Source organism: Prunus mume, linkage group LG2, assembly GCF_029339155.1.
Source record: "Prunus mume cultivar Tortuosa linkage group LG2, ASM2933915v1, whole genome shotgun sequence".
In the NCBI taxonomy this organism is placed as follows: Eukaryota; Viridiplantae; Streptophyta; class Magnoliopsida; order Rosales; family Rosaceae; genus Prunus; species Prunus mume.
In genome coordinates, this window is record NC_142699.1 from 14,140,973 (window position 1) to 14,153,864 (window position 12,892).

The 12,892-nt window shown below is 34.5% G+C and overlaps 1 protein-coding gene across 1 annotated transcript; it reads right to left on the reverse strand.

Moving 5' to 3' along the window:
- Positions 1–5,240: 5,240 nt before the first annotated feature.
- Positions 5,241–7,525, reverse strand: DFR (dihydroflavonol 4-reductase). Its single transcript, XM_089044357.1, has 6 exons — positions 7,289–7,525; positions 7,024–7,193; positions 6,394–6,588; positions 6,121–6,280; positions 5,843–6,035; positions 5,241–5,736 (listed from the first exon to the last, which is right to left on the reverse strand). Exons 1-6 carry the CDS (start codon positions 7,404–7,406, stop codon positions 5,532–5,534), a joined length of 1,041 nt encoding a protein of 346 aa, XP_088900483.1. The 5' UTR covers positions 7,407–7,525; the 3' UTR covers positions 5,241–5,531.
- Positions 7,526–12,892: the final 5,367 nt, after the last annotated feature.

Genomic DNA, 12,892 nt, shown 5'->3' on the forward strand with positions numbered 1-12,892 from the left:
GACTAACAAAGTATTTAAGAGCAATGATTTTGCAATCTAAAATCACCTCTAAATTACCTTACCTTGTGCACTTCTTGCTTATTTGTTAATTGAAAATCAACAAAACTTAATTGACCTTATGAATCTAATCACTTCGACAACATATGATTCCCTTATAATTTATAGCTTAATTTTTCATTCTTCCTCATCCCAAAAGAAAGGATAGTCTCATAATTATAGTGTCATTTTGCAAAATTCTTAGACTCGTTTGGTTCGTGGATTGAATTTTTTGGGAATAAATTTCCTATGTCTAATCCCACAGGATGATAATGAATATTCATTCCCATATTTGGGAACACTTGGAAATGAGGACCAGAAAATATCATTTTCTCTCATTACCATGTTAGGTTAGTACAGTATTAGAAATGAAAAGTGGTTCAATTTTTCCAACAATACTTTTGTTTTATTATTATTAAGTTATTAATATGAAGAGTTTTGTAATGCTCAAAAATGGTATTTAAAAATAATAACATGGGCGAGTGAGTCCAAAAAAATTGCATTAAATGTCTTTCTAAGTGGGGGGAAAAAGTTTCCCAAAGTGAGCCAAAATTCCCTATATATTGGTTGTTCATGGTCCATGAGTTTAGGATTGCATTCCTAAGAGTGCACTAACCAAACATCGAAATGCAATTTGAAATATATTCTCAAGCTCCTAAACCTTGAATCAAACGGGCATAAATTTAGAGGTTGATATAGGGCTGTGCATCTAAAACCAAAATACCGAAACCACACACTAACCATATCGTACCAAACTGGTTTCATACCGTTTCAATTGGGATGATGAGATATTAGATACGATACCGTAGCGTATCAAGGGAGTATGGTACGGTAGCGGTACCAGGTATTTGGTACCGGTCAGATCTGCACCGTACCAAAGTTGTATAATTTTTTCATTCTTTCGCCTCAAATGCCAAACCTCAATCTCTCATAAACAGAAACGCTCTCTCACTCTCAGACACTCAGCTCCGTTCGAACTCTCTTCCATACCCAGCTCTCTGTCTCTCTCTCAATCTCACTTGATTCAAGCTCTCTCCAAGCCAAATCCTTCTCTTCTCATCTCATCTCTATCTCTCGCTCGATTCAAGCTCTCTCTGTCTCTCACTCTCTCGAACTCAATCTCTGTCTCACTTTCACTCTCTGGATTTCTCTATCTCACTCTCTTAATCTTTCGATTTCTCCATCTTTCTGATCTGTCCCAGGCTCCTAGCCCTAGTTCCAACCCATCCCTCTCTCAGCTTTCTGGAATAACGAGCAGCCCCAAATCGACAAATGGACAAATGGTAAGTTTGTTGTGATTTTTGTTAATTTGTTTAGGGTTAATTAAATACGAATGAAGTTGAGGGAATTCCTTGTCTAGAAAGTTGATAGTGTGCGAGGAATGTTGATATAGTTAGAGGCTAGTTCATATTAAGTACTTGAAATTCTGAAATTATATCCTCATTTTCTGAAATTATGTATAAAATTAAACATAACCAATTTCAACTAAATTTCTTTATTAGATGTCAACAATTCTAACTGAGGCATAATAAGATCAACACACACAACACAAGCATTAGTTTCCTCTCCGTCAACTTCTTTTTTGGATTGTGCACAAATCACCATCATCAAAACCACATTTGTTTCAAAGATAACCAACTATATCAAACCTGCAGCATATCAAATTTTCTGGCAAACATGAAAATGAGGCCTAAAAAAAGTTCTTTTTGTTTTTCCTTCCCCCTCACCCCTCCCCGCATTTCCCCCTTAGGTTTCATAATAAAAAGAAGACAATTTTAGAACTAAAAACCATTAAAACTTGACTCAGCTTTGTTATTGGGTATGGAGCTACATAGCAAGAAAATTCTCATTCACATACAAAATCTACATTTCTTTTTGTTAATTACATCATGAATTGGTGCCTGATGTTTTTATTGATTGATGCTCTGTTTTTATCCATCCCAATGGCCACCTGAGCTAAATTGGTTGCTACTCTATTTTTATTTTTATAAATTGGTGCATGATGTTTTTATTTATTTTTATAAATTGTTGTGGTATATGCTGGTGAAGCAGAAACTTTATCTTGGGGTTTATTCTGATTTTTGTTAATTTAGGGTTTAGGGTTAATTGTTGTCTACATTTGGTTTGAGAATGAGAGATTGACAAAGTTATGTTGGGGTTTATTCTTGTCATGCAGTCTTGATCAAGGAAGCATCAAGGGCATAGTGGGCTTGCTTTTTCTTTAACGGCAACATCACCAGCACTACCACAGTGTCTGTGCAACCGAAAGCCCAACCTTCTGAAGCTTATGTGCCCGAGCCAATGCAAGCCCAAGCTGTTGAGAGTAAAGATACAAAAATGGTTAGTGAACTGAACTCATATAACAAAGGTAGAGATAATAAGAGAAGTTGGGCTTGGGATCATTTTACACCATATGATGATTAAAAAAAATTGTCAAATGAAAGGATGAGGCCACAAGGAAGATGGTAAATGTATAAGTTGTGAATAAAAGAGCTAAATACAGATATTGTCCTAAATCTAAAGTTGGTCTTGGAGATTATGCATGTGATAGTGGGAAAAATGGGACTTTGGAAATGATAAGCCACATTAGAAAATACTACAAATACTACCCACCTAACCAAGATAAAACATAAAAGATCATTACTAGTGATAAGGGTCAGAGTAACAAATTGGTTGGTAAGGGGTTTATGCAGAGTGATGTTATGGATGCATGTGTTGAAATGATTGTGATTGATGAGTTGTCATTTTCTTTTGTAGAAAAAGAAAGGTTTTAGGAGGTTTTGTAGTGTTGTTTACTCAATGTTTGAAGTGCTTAGTAGGAGAAAAACAGTGAGGCGGTTTCTTAAAATGTATGATGCACAAAAAGAATAGCTGAAGAAAGATTTGAGTGGACATAGGATCAATCTCACGACTGACACTTGGACAAGTGTCCAAAACACCAATTACATGGTGCTCACTACACACTTTATATATTTTGATTGGAAGATGCACAAAAGGGTTTTAAACTTTTGTGTTATTCCTAATCACCAAGGCAACACCATATGAGACCACATTGAGAGTTGTTTGTTACAGTGGGGTATATAGAAGGTTTTAACCATCACTATGGACAATGCCTTTGCAAATAAAGTGGCAATTGATTGGGTGAGATATAAAATGAACAAATGGAATAATTCACAGGTTGTTTTGGGTGGGAAGTACTTAAATATGAGATGATGTGTTCACATTACTAATTTAATTGTGTATAGTGGGTTAAGGAAGCTGCAAAAATCTATTTTGGCAATTAGGAATGCTGTGAGGTATGTTCGGTCATCTCCACAGAGATTGGATTGTTTTAAAACCTCTATTGAGAAGGAGAAACTGACCTGCAATGGTCTTGTATGCATGGATGTCCCCACAAGATGAAATTCAACATACATGATGTTGGATGCAGCCTTGAAATTGAAAAAGGTTTTTATTAGAATGGTAGAGGATTTGAACAGCCCATTCATGACTTATTTCCAAAGAGCCAAATAAGCTAGTTGATGAGGATGGTGTAGTTCAGACTAATAATAGGCAATGTCGGGTTGGACCACTAACTGATGCTGATTGGGACAATGCAATAGTGTTTGTGAGGTTTTTGAAGGTGTTTTATGAGGTGACCTTAAAGGTAAGTGCATTTTTGCGCCCCCACAATTCATAAAACATTTCACGCAGTTATTGTCATGAAAAAGAAGATTGACAAGTTGTTTGTGGCACCTAAATTTGCCACTGGTTTAGATGCAAAGAAAGTGTTGACTGACATGGCTGAAATTGTGAGAACCAAATACAATAAGTATTTTGTCAAATATTAGGATTTGAACATGTTGGTGTTGATTGCACTTATTTTGGATCCAAGGTTCAAGTTGAGGCATATCACCCATCGCTTTAAAAAGGAAAAATTTGATAAGGATGATGTGCAAATAAAGACAAGAGAAGTGAAACATGTGTTAATGACCCTCTATGATGAGTTTGTACCAAATGTAGATGGTGGAATTCACATGAGACAGAATTCTACCACATAAAATGTAGGATCTGCAAGTGGTAGTAATAATATAGTTGAAGAAAGTGTTGCTAGTGATGATTTTTTAGATAATTGGATTAAGGAGGTGGAAGAGAGAGATGAGGTTGTGGTGTCACATGAAGTTGATTCTTACTTGACAGATCCTTTCGCTTTTGTTTCCAAAAATTCATTTTTTGACATATTGATGTGGTGGAAATTCAATAGGCCAAAGTATCATGTCTTAGCAGCAATTGCGAAGGATATCCTTTCAATTCAAACTTCCACAGTGGCATATGAGAGTTGTTTTAGCACTAGTGGCAAAGTCACAAATGCATTTAGGAGTTCATTAACTCCTAGATCAGTGGAGGCTTTGATATGCATGCAAAATTGGTTGAGAAGGGATGAAATTTCAAGCTTGGAAATACATATTCGTTGAAGAATTTGAATTTTATGAAACCATTGAATCAGGTAAATTATTTTAAATACTGTTTGTAATTTGTATTAGTTTGCATTGAATTCTTTCTAATAGTTGTTTGGGTAATTTGCAGAATATGCAAATGATGGGGGCTACTTGAATTCAAATTGTGAGCTGCAAATGAAGCTCGGATTGTGTTTGTAACTTTGTAAGCCATAAGACATAATTTTAACCATTTTAATTTGTAAGCCATAATGCATGAGTTTTAACCATTTTGATTTGATGAATATGTTCAATCTGTGTTGATGGATATTAATTTGATTGATTTGAATTTGGTTGATTTGGATATTGAATATGTTGATGAATATTGATTTGATTGATTTGGATTTTGTTGATTTGGATATTGAATCTGTTGAATCTATTATAAGGCATCACTTATTTGGTGAACGAATTTGTTGAATATTTAATTGGTTGATTTTTGAGTTGTGTAATTTTGGTACCGAAATGGTATTGTTTCACACCGATACCGATTTGGTAAAATATGGTACGATACCAACTTTAACAAACAATAATCTCATACCGTACCATACGAGGGGGGCCAGCATTTATAGCAATTTTACTTTTGCCCCGGGTGTTATATAGCAATAGACGTTCGTTTGGCTCGTACATTTACACAAAGTACCTTTGGTCCCACAAATCAAATCAAATCATACACATATTTGGTTACCAAAAAAGCAAGGCAAACATTTCACACTCGTTCAACCAAGCAACTGAATACAAAATATCCTCAATATCATTTCATTCTGGATAATGAGTAGCATACTTTTTAATCAATATATAGCCAGATTGGATCATAGTTAATTGCAGATTAACTTTTCTACATAGCCACATTCTCATACACAACCCCAACAGAATTTTATTTGAAGCCTTTTAACAGCAGACATCAAGTCCAACCAGAAAAAGGCCACCAACCCTAAAAACGCCACCAACAAAAAAAGAACCCAACAGACACTAGTCCATGACACAAAATGTAAACCTCAACTATGGATCAATATTTTTTCCTTAACCGGAGACTTTGACATCGACGACGGTGTTGTCGTCAGCCTCATGTTTCTCAGCAGGAATTGGGATCAAACCCTTTGCTCTGCAGGTATCAACAGCCCCTACGAACATGTTCTCCAAGCTGTATTTGAACTCAAACCCTTGGTCCGTCAACTTCTTTGAAGAAAAATGGATGTTCGTCAAGTTCTCTTCAATGTTATCGAACCTGCACGTGCAAACCAATTGGTCCAACTCTCAATTTAGTCAAATTCAATTATATATGTAATTAACAATAATTAAATCAATTGATGTTGAAGGGTTTAGTTAATTACTTTGTGGGAATATTGTACTCGGGGTATTTTTCTCTCAGCAAATTTGCAATGTCGTAAATTGTAGCATCATGGGAAGAACAAATGTAGCGGCCCTCTGCTTTAGGGTGCTCGTACAAGTATATGTGAGAGAGGCAGAGGTCGTCCAAGTGAACAAACTGCCCCCGCTTTATAATTGAATAATGAGATGTATTTCCTGTAATAATTAAGCAATATTTGATTAGTTTTGAACACTGATAATTAAAAAAATTGCAAAATATATATATATATATTTTGGGTACCAGTGAGTGGGGAAAGTCCAGTGATGAGGCTTGGTGGCATGGATGGCATGAGAAATGGACCAATCACAAGAGTTGGGATAATGGTAATGAAATCAATGTTGTTTTCTTTGGCAAACTTCCATGCAGCTTGCTCAGCTAGAGTCTTGGAGACGAAGTACATCTGAGGAGAAGACCACCATTACATCAAATCCAGAATTAACAATTTGATTAACATGTTTTTGAAGTTAAACAGAGTACATGGATGTAATTATATTCACGTGTTTAATTGCTTACCCAACCAGTCATTTTGACAGAGCGGCAAAATTCAACATCGCTCCAGTTGGTTTCGTCGTAGAATGACTTCTGGTGCTCTTCGATATTCACGGTTCCTGCTGAGGATGTAAACACCAGCCTTCGAACTGTTTTTGCCTTGAGGCATGCCTTGAGGATGTCTAGCACCCCATTTATTGTTGGCTTGATCACTTCGTTCTGCCAAAACACAACATGTTTTAACTTGGTTTAATTTTCTCTTCATTTTAGTACACGGGTAAAAAGCCCAAAAGAAACAAAAAAAATCTACTGGTGCTCTGCTCAACCAAAGCACCAAACTTGTCCTAATGGATTTTCTAATCGGCATTCTTGTTTGGGAAAATGACCCATAATTGTTTTTTAATGTGTATGATGTGCTCTTTCAAACAATGGGGTACCATTACTCTGTCATCTATGGCCATCAAGCGCAAAATAGTAAATTTAAATTATATAATATAACCATGGGGTACCACTGACTTGTCCTGTCTGAAACAAATGAAAGAAAAATGCTAAGAAAAGACTTGGTCTGCTGCCTAATTGCATTATTTAATTGAAATTATGATGAGACATAAGAAATAAGGCTAATGTAAATATAATGGTAAGGCTACTGCATACCTCGGGGTCTTTGGACTCAAAATCCATAGGAGTGGCGACATGGAACACTCCGGTGCAGCCTTGAATGGCTTCATCAAAGCTTCCCTCGTCGGCCAGGTCAGCCTTCCACAGCGTCAAGTGCGTCTCGGCCTTTGGCAAGTCCAGCAGATGCTTCACCTTCTTCTGATTCGCTGTTACGAAAAATATTAACCACGAATCATTAAGTCGAAAGTAATATTAATAATAAACTGAAGAAATAATGACTTGTGGGGAAAGGAAGACGGACCAGGATCCCTCACGGTGGCTCGAACAGTGTAACCGCGCTCTAAGAGTCTCATGATGAGCCATGAGCCGATGAAACCCGAAGCGCCCGTCACACAAACAGATTCGGACTCTGGTCCCATATTTGAATCAAATCAAGTATGTACTGCTTGCTTGTTCAATTTATATATGACAAAAGGAACAAAAGTGGATGCTCAACATTCCCAAACGTTTACCTTATAAATACTGACTAATGGGGGTACTGACTAGTTGGAGTTTCCTACGACCCCAGCTAACAATTCGCAGCCTAACACCCCCTCACACCCGCTTTTTCTGTTTCAGCTCAGCTTCCGGGCCATCACGTGGTTTCCTGGTAGGTGCACGTGCGTGGTAGTTGATTAATTTCTCGTTTTGTTTTAGCTAATCACCCCTAGTGCCTGCGTGGAATGGTGCAAGTGGCGCCATGAAATTTTTTACTTTATATTATCTATTAACATTATAAAAGTGTATTTGGTGGCACATCACTTGGTACAAGGCCCAAGTTCGAATCTTAGTGATGTCATTCTATTTATATTTTTCTTCGTTTTTCATTATAACAACAAAATTTAAAATAGTTTTAAAAAAATATATAAGCACGTGAAAAGGGAAAAAAAGGGGGGGGAGGGGGGGGGAGATCCACCTAAACTAACAACATTCTATATCACACCCAAAAGCTTTCTCCTTTAAAATTTAAAAAAAAGTACTTTCTTCCATTCAAAACAAAACCAAAACAAAAATTCATGTCATTCTCCTTTCTCTTGAACTCTTATTTTTCATCGTACATACTAATATTTAACTTTATCATATGAAAATATTAAAAAAATTATGAATCAGATTTGTGATTGTTATTACATGCTAATTAATGAATTTTAGTTATAAATTTTATTTTATTTTTAATGATATTAAGTTATGGCAAATTTGTTTTTTAGTATTTTCATATTAGACTATGTGAGGGCTTTAGTTTAAATTTCGCACATGACCCTCAAAATCTCAGGACTGGCCTTGCTCAACTCTCCTCCCTGTCACACTCTTACTGGTATTCGATTGACTCACATTTTATGTGAACTAAACAAGGATTAAAATCCCTTTATTTTTAAATCACTTATATGCATAAAAATAAAAGTACACCTAGATTTATATGCTACCAAAATCAAGAAACATAAGAGCAAGTGCAGCGCAGCCCCTCAGCCATTGCAACAGGCCCCCCCAGGCCCATTTTGGACCTCCAATGGGCAAAAGGCAGCCTGGGCAAGGAATGGGACCCACCAGTTCGGGCAAGCCCATGAGCAATTCTGGATTGGGCCATTGCCCAAAACGTCAGTGCTGACATTAGCGGCTATTTTTCAATTATTTTTTTGTTGTTTGTGCGTGGAATCCAACGACTGTCCAATTTTGCTGTTTCAAATCTTGCCTAATCCAACAGTTGTCCAATTTTTGGCTTAAAAAAATATCAAAAAATTCTAGAAATTTTTCTATAAATACCTACCAATATTATTCACTTTCCACACCAAATCTTCATACAAATTCATACCATTCCAATATTTTTTACTTTCCACACCAAATTTTCTACTACAAAATTTCATTTGTGCAAAAATACAAATGACCTCTTCCATCGAAGCCTGAGAGTCGTGGATAAACATTTGAATAGGTCAAAATTTTGGAGACGAGGTAAAAAAAAAAAAAGTCGTTTTATTCAATTTAATGTCTTTATATATATATATATATATATATTTCTTGCATTTTCAATTTCATTTTTTAAAATAGATTATTCAACGCAAAACAAAAAAGAGGAAAACCATTACATATGGCTCCTCAAGTGAACAATGCCGGCAGTCGGTCCCAATGGTGCGTTCCGTGTCCAAAATAATGGCACTATTACTTCCTCCAAAAGAAAATACTTCCTCACGTTGTGATCCGGTGGAACCGCCTCCGCCAATGATTGAGTCGACTTTGTACTTGATTGTGTCAGACTATGAGGACCGGAAGTATTTCAATTGTATGATGAGTGAGATGTGAATTTTTAATAAATATGGACATGTGGCAATCGAAAATCTTATCTGAAAATTTAATTTGAAAATTTTATCCGGAAATGTTATCTGAATGTTTAAGTGAGAATTTTATAATAAATATTGACATGTGACAACCAAAAATCTTATCTAAAAAACTTATCAAAATTAATGGTTTAAGTATAAAAAATAGAAAAATAAATTAAAGTGAATAGTAATTGTCATTGCCCTTGCCTTTTGGGGTGGAACAAAAAAAGGTAAGGTTGCCACTATTCACATGAACAGTGACAAACCTTGCCTTGCCCTTGCCCTTTGGGGTGGAGGTGCTCCAATCCCATAATTTATGGACAAAACTATATCAAGAAATAAAAATACACTAATTTTAATATGCTTTGTATTTGTGTTATAAAACTGTCACACTTATAAATGGAAACTGTTATTTATACTGTAAAAATAAATCAACATACACTTTGCATAGTATAGTTTTTATATAATTCTGTATAAGTTCAATTCTTATGATAGAATTTGGGTGCAATCCACACAACGTATTGTTAGTAATTCAAGTCCTCTGACTTCAATGCCACATAAGATTACATTCCTTTTCTAATTTTATGATGTAATCATATATATTTTTTCTTTTTAAATTTATTTTCATGTACCAATTATGCCCTTATGATTTAAATTGGGAAAGACTGATTTATATCATAATAATTAGCTAATTAATACAACTATTGATTATGATTGCAATTCATAAACGGGTAAGAATTTAATTTTAGGCCAATAATTACTATATTTGACCTTTTAGTTAATTTTGATTTGAATTTATAAAATATTTTCTTGTCTATCTATTTTAATTTTGAAAATCCCATAAACATGCTCTAATACAAAAAATAAAATAATAAATTTCCTATAATCTTTCTTCTTCATCTTGTTCATCTTCTTCTTTCTTCTTCCTTCTTTTTCTTCTTACAATCCTATGGAGGAGGTATAATTATCTATGGACTAGGAATATACATGAATATTAATTAGGTATGGATAGGTAAATTACCTATGGAGGAGGTATACATATGAATGCTATTTATCTATGGAGGAGGTATACATATGAATGTTAATTACCTATGAATGATGTATACATAAACCTGCAATGCAGGTAAATCAAACTACCCAAGACATATATACTTCACCATAAGGTATTCACTAGTTGAAAGCGTTTGATAAATTGAGATTAAGTGTAGAAATGTGATATTAATTTATTGATTGCAGTAATTAATAAAATTTAGAAAATTGACTGTACAATGGCAATATGTGTAAATGTGTTAAAAACAGTGGCCAAGGCTTTGCATACTTGGCTAGCCTATTGAGTAGCCAGACTCAATTTTATGTCAAAAGAGAGGTGAACTGCATTCATAGTGCAAACTCACCACACTGTATTATATATATATATATATATATATGAAAAAATGCAAGAAAAGAAGGGAAAAAAAAAGAAAAAGAAAAAGAAAAAGGAACTAAACAGACGCTCAATATTAAGTCATACGTTGGAAACCAAAACCAATTATCCTCATTTCCAATAAAAAATCAAGTGAACAGAATAATAATTTAAGAATTGATAACCTGTTGGGCAAAATCAAAGTTAGGGGTGGGCACTCAAACCGCGACTGGAAATTCAAACCGAACTGCGTATCGAATTAAACCGTAAAAAACCAAGTTGATCCGGTTTTATCTCCTTTAAAACTGTAATGAACCGAACCAGACCGAATTAAATATATATAATTATTTAATTTTATATATATATATATATATATACTTGAGCCATCTCCAAGCCCAACGTCAGCTAACTCTAGCCCAACTTTTGTTATTTACTTTATACCATTAAAAACACAAAACAAATATTATTTATTTATTGTCCAAAAACTAACGACAAGAACACATGCTTTCATCTTTTCAATGTTTACTTTTTCTTCTCCCTGTCAGATTCATCTTTTCAATGTTTACTTTTTCTTCTCCTGTCTCATCTTTTCAATGCTCACTGTCAGATTCATCTTTTCAATCTTCCTTTTCTCTTTTTTTCCCTCTCTTCGTCTCTTCTTCCTTTTTTTATCTTCTATTTTTCCTCTCTCTTTCTTTTTGTCCCTCTTTCTCCGTCTCTTTCTTCCTCTTTTTTTTTTTTTTTTTTTTTTCTCCCTCTCTCTCTCCCCTTCTCTTCTTCCTTTTTTTTCTTCTCTTTTCTGGTGCGATTTTCTTCTCTTTCTCTGGTGCGATTTTCTTCTCCTTCTCTCTCTCTCTCTCTCTCTCTCTCTTCTTGTAGATCTAAAATTAGATATGTGGGCATTTGTTTGTTGAATATGTTTAGCAGTTTAGATCTGTTATTGTTGAATATATTTTTAGCTTGGTTTATTTGCATTCATTTGTTTATATTTGAGATTATTCTTATATCGTTTGGGTTGCAGAGAAATTTATTAGATATGAGGAAAAAACAAGACCAACTTGAGACCGGGAACCGGAAGAACTGAACTGGTCTTTAGAGGTCCGGATTGGTTCGGTTTTACCATTCATTTTAGTTGAAAACCGGTTCAAATCGGACCGGATGAATAGTACGGTTTCGTTCAAACCGGACCGTGTCTAGACCTAACCAAAGTGATTAATTCATCAATCTGTGGGTTTTAACCAGCAGTCAAAGCCAAAGTAAAAAAGTACTTTTAAAAAGGAACTGGTGTGTCTTCTATCTTTTCTTTGGTCGAAATGGTATTTTCTTATGTGGGTCTTTGGCCATCTTGAAGAGAGCATAATTGAATGAAGAGGTATCAAAACTTTCGTTTGTTTTTTTTCCTCATTCTTTTCCTTTTGAGTTGGTTTGGTTTGTTTTTGACTCAGCAATTTTATTCACTCACTATCTTCTTCATATTAATCAATTAACCACCATGTTCTGTCAATATGTTTTGTTAGTTTTCTTTCTTAACTTTTTTATATTTTAAGTTGATTTGATTTTTTTTATTTATTAAATTTTATACGAGCATTGAATGTTTAGAAGAATGTTTAGTTTAGTTTTATGTGATTATATTTGAAGGGAAAAAAATGCTTAAAACCCAGATGTTATATTGTTCTCTATTTATTAGTTAAATTATTAGAGTTGAACATTTCATGCTTGAGTGTGATTGATCATATTTTTAGTTTCTTTATTGCTATTGCCTCTAACTTGTTTAGATTTTTATTGTCATTTCTTCTGCTTAATATAAAATTTAAACTCTGGAAATCTTAAAAAGAAAAAAAAAGAAAAAAAAGACATAGCTCAAAGTCTAAAAAAGATCTTTTGAAAAATATTTTCTTAAAAAAATCAATGCTTAGTTTATTAAAAAAAAAAAAACTATAGTTTAAGTTATTAATGCGTGTGCATGAGCACACTTTAAATTTTTGCCTAGGTAGCTCAGAACCGGCTCTGGTGGTGACAGAGAGTGGTTGTTGTGGTCAATATTCTTTTTGGGTCAGTGGTAGTACACGCGAACCAATCAATCTCATAGTCATACTCATTATCACTCCTATCCTACCATCGAAATCAAAGTCAAGGCCATCTGTTCAACAACCAG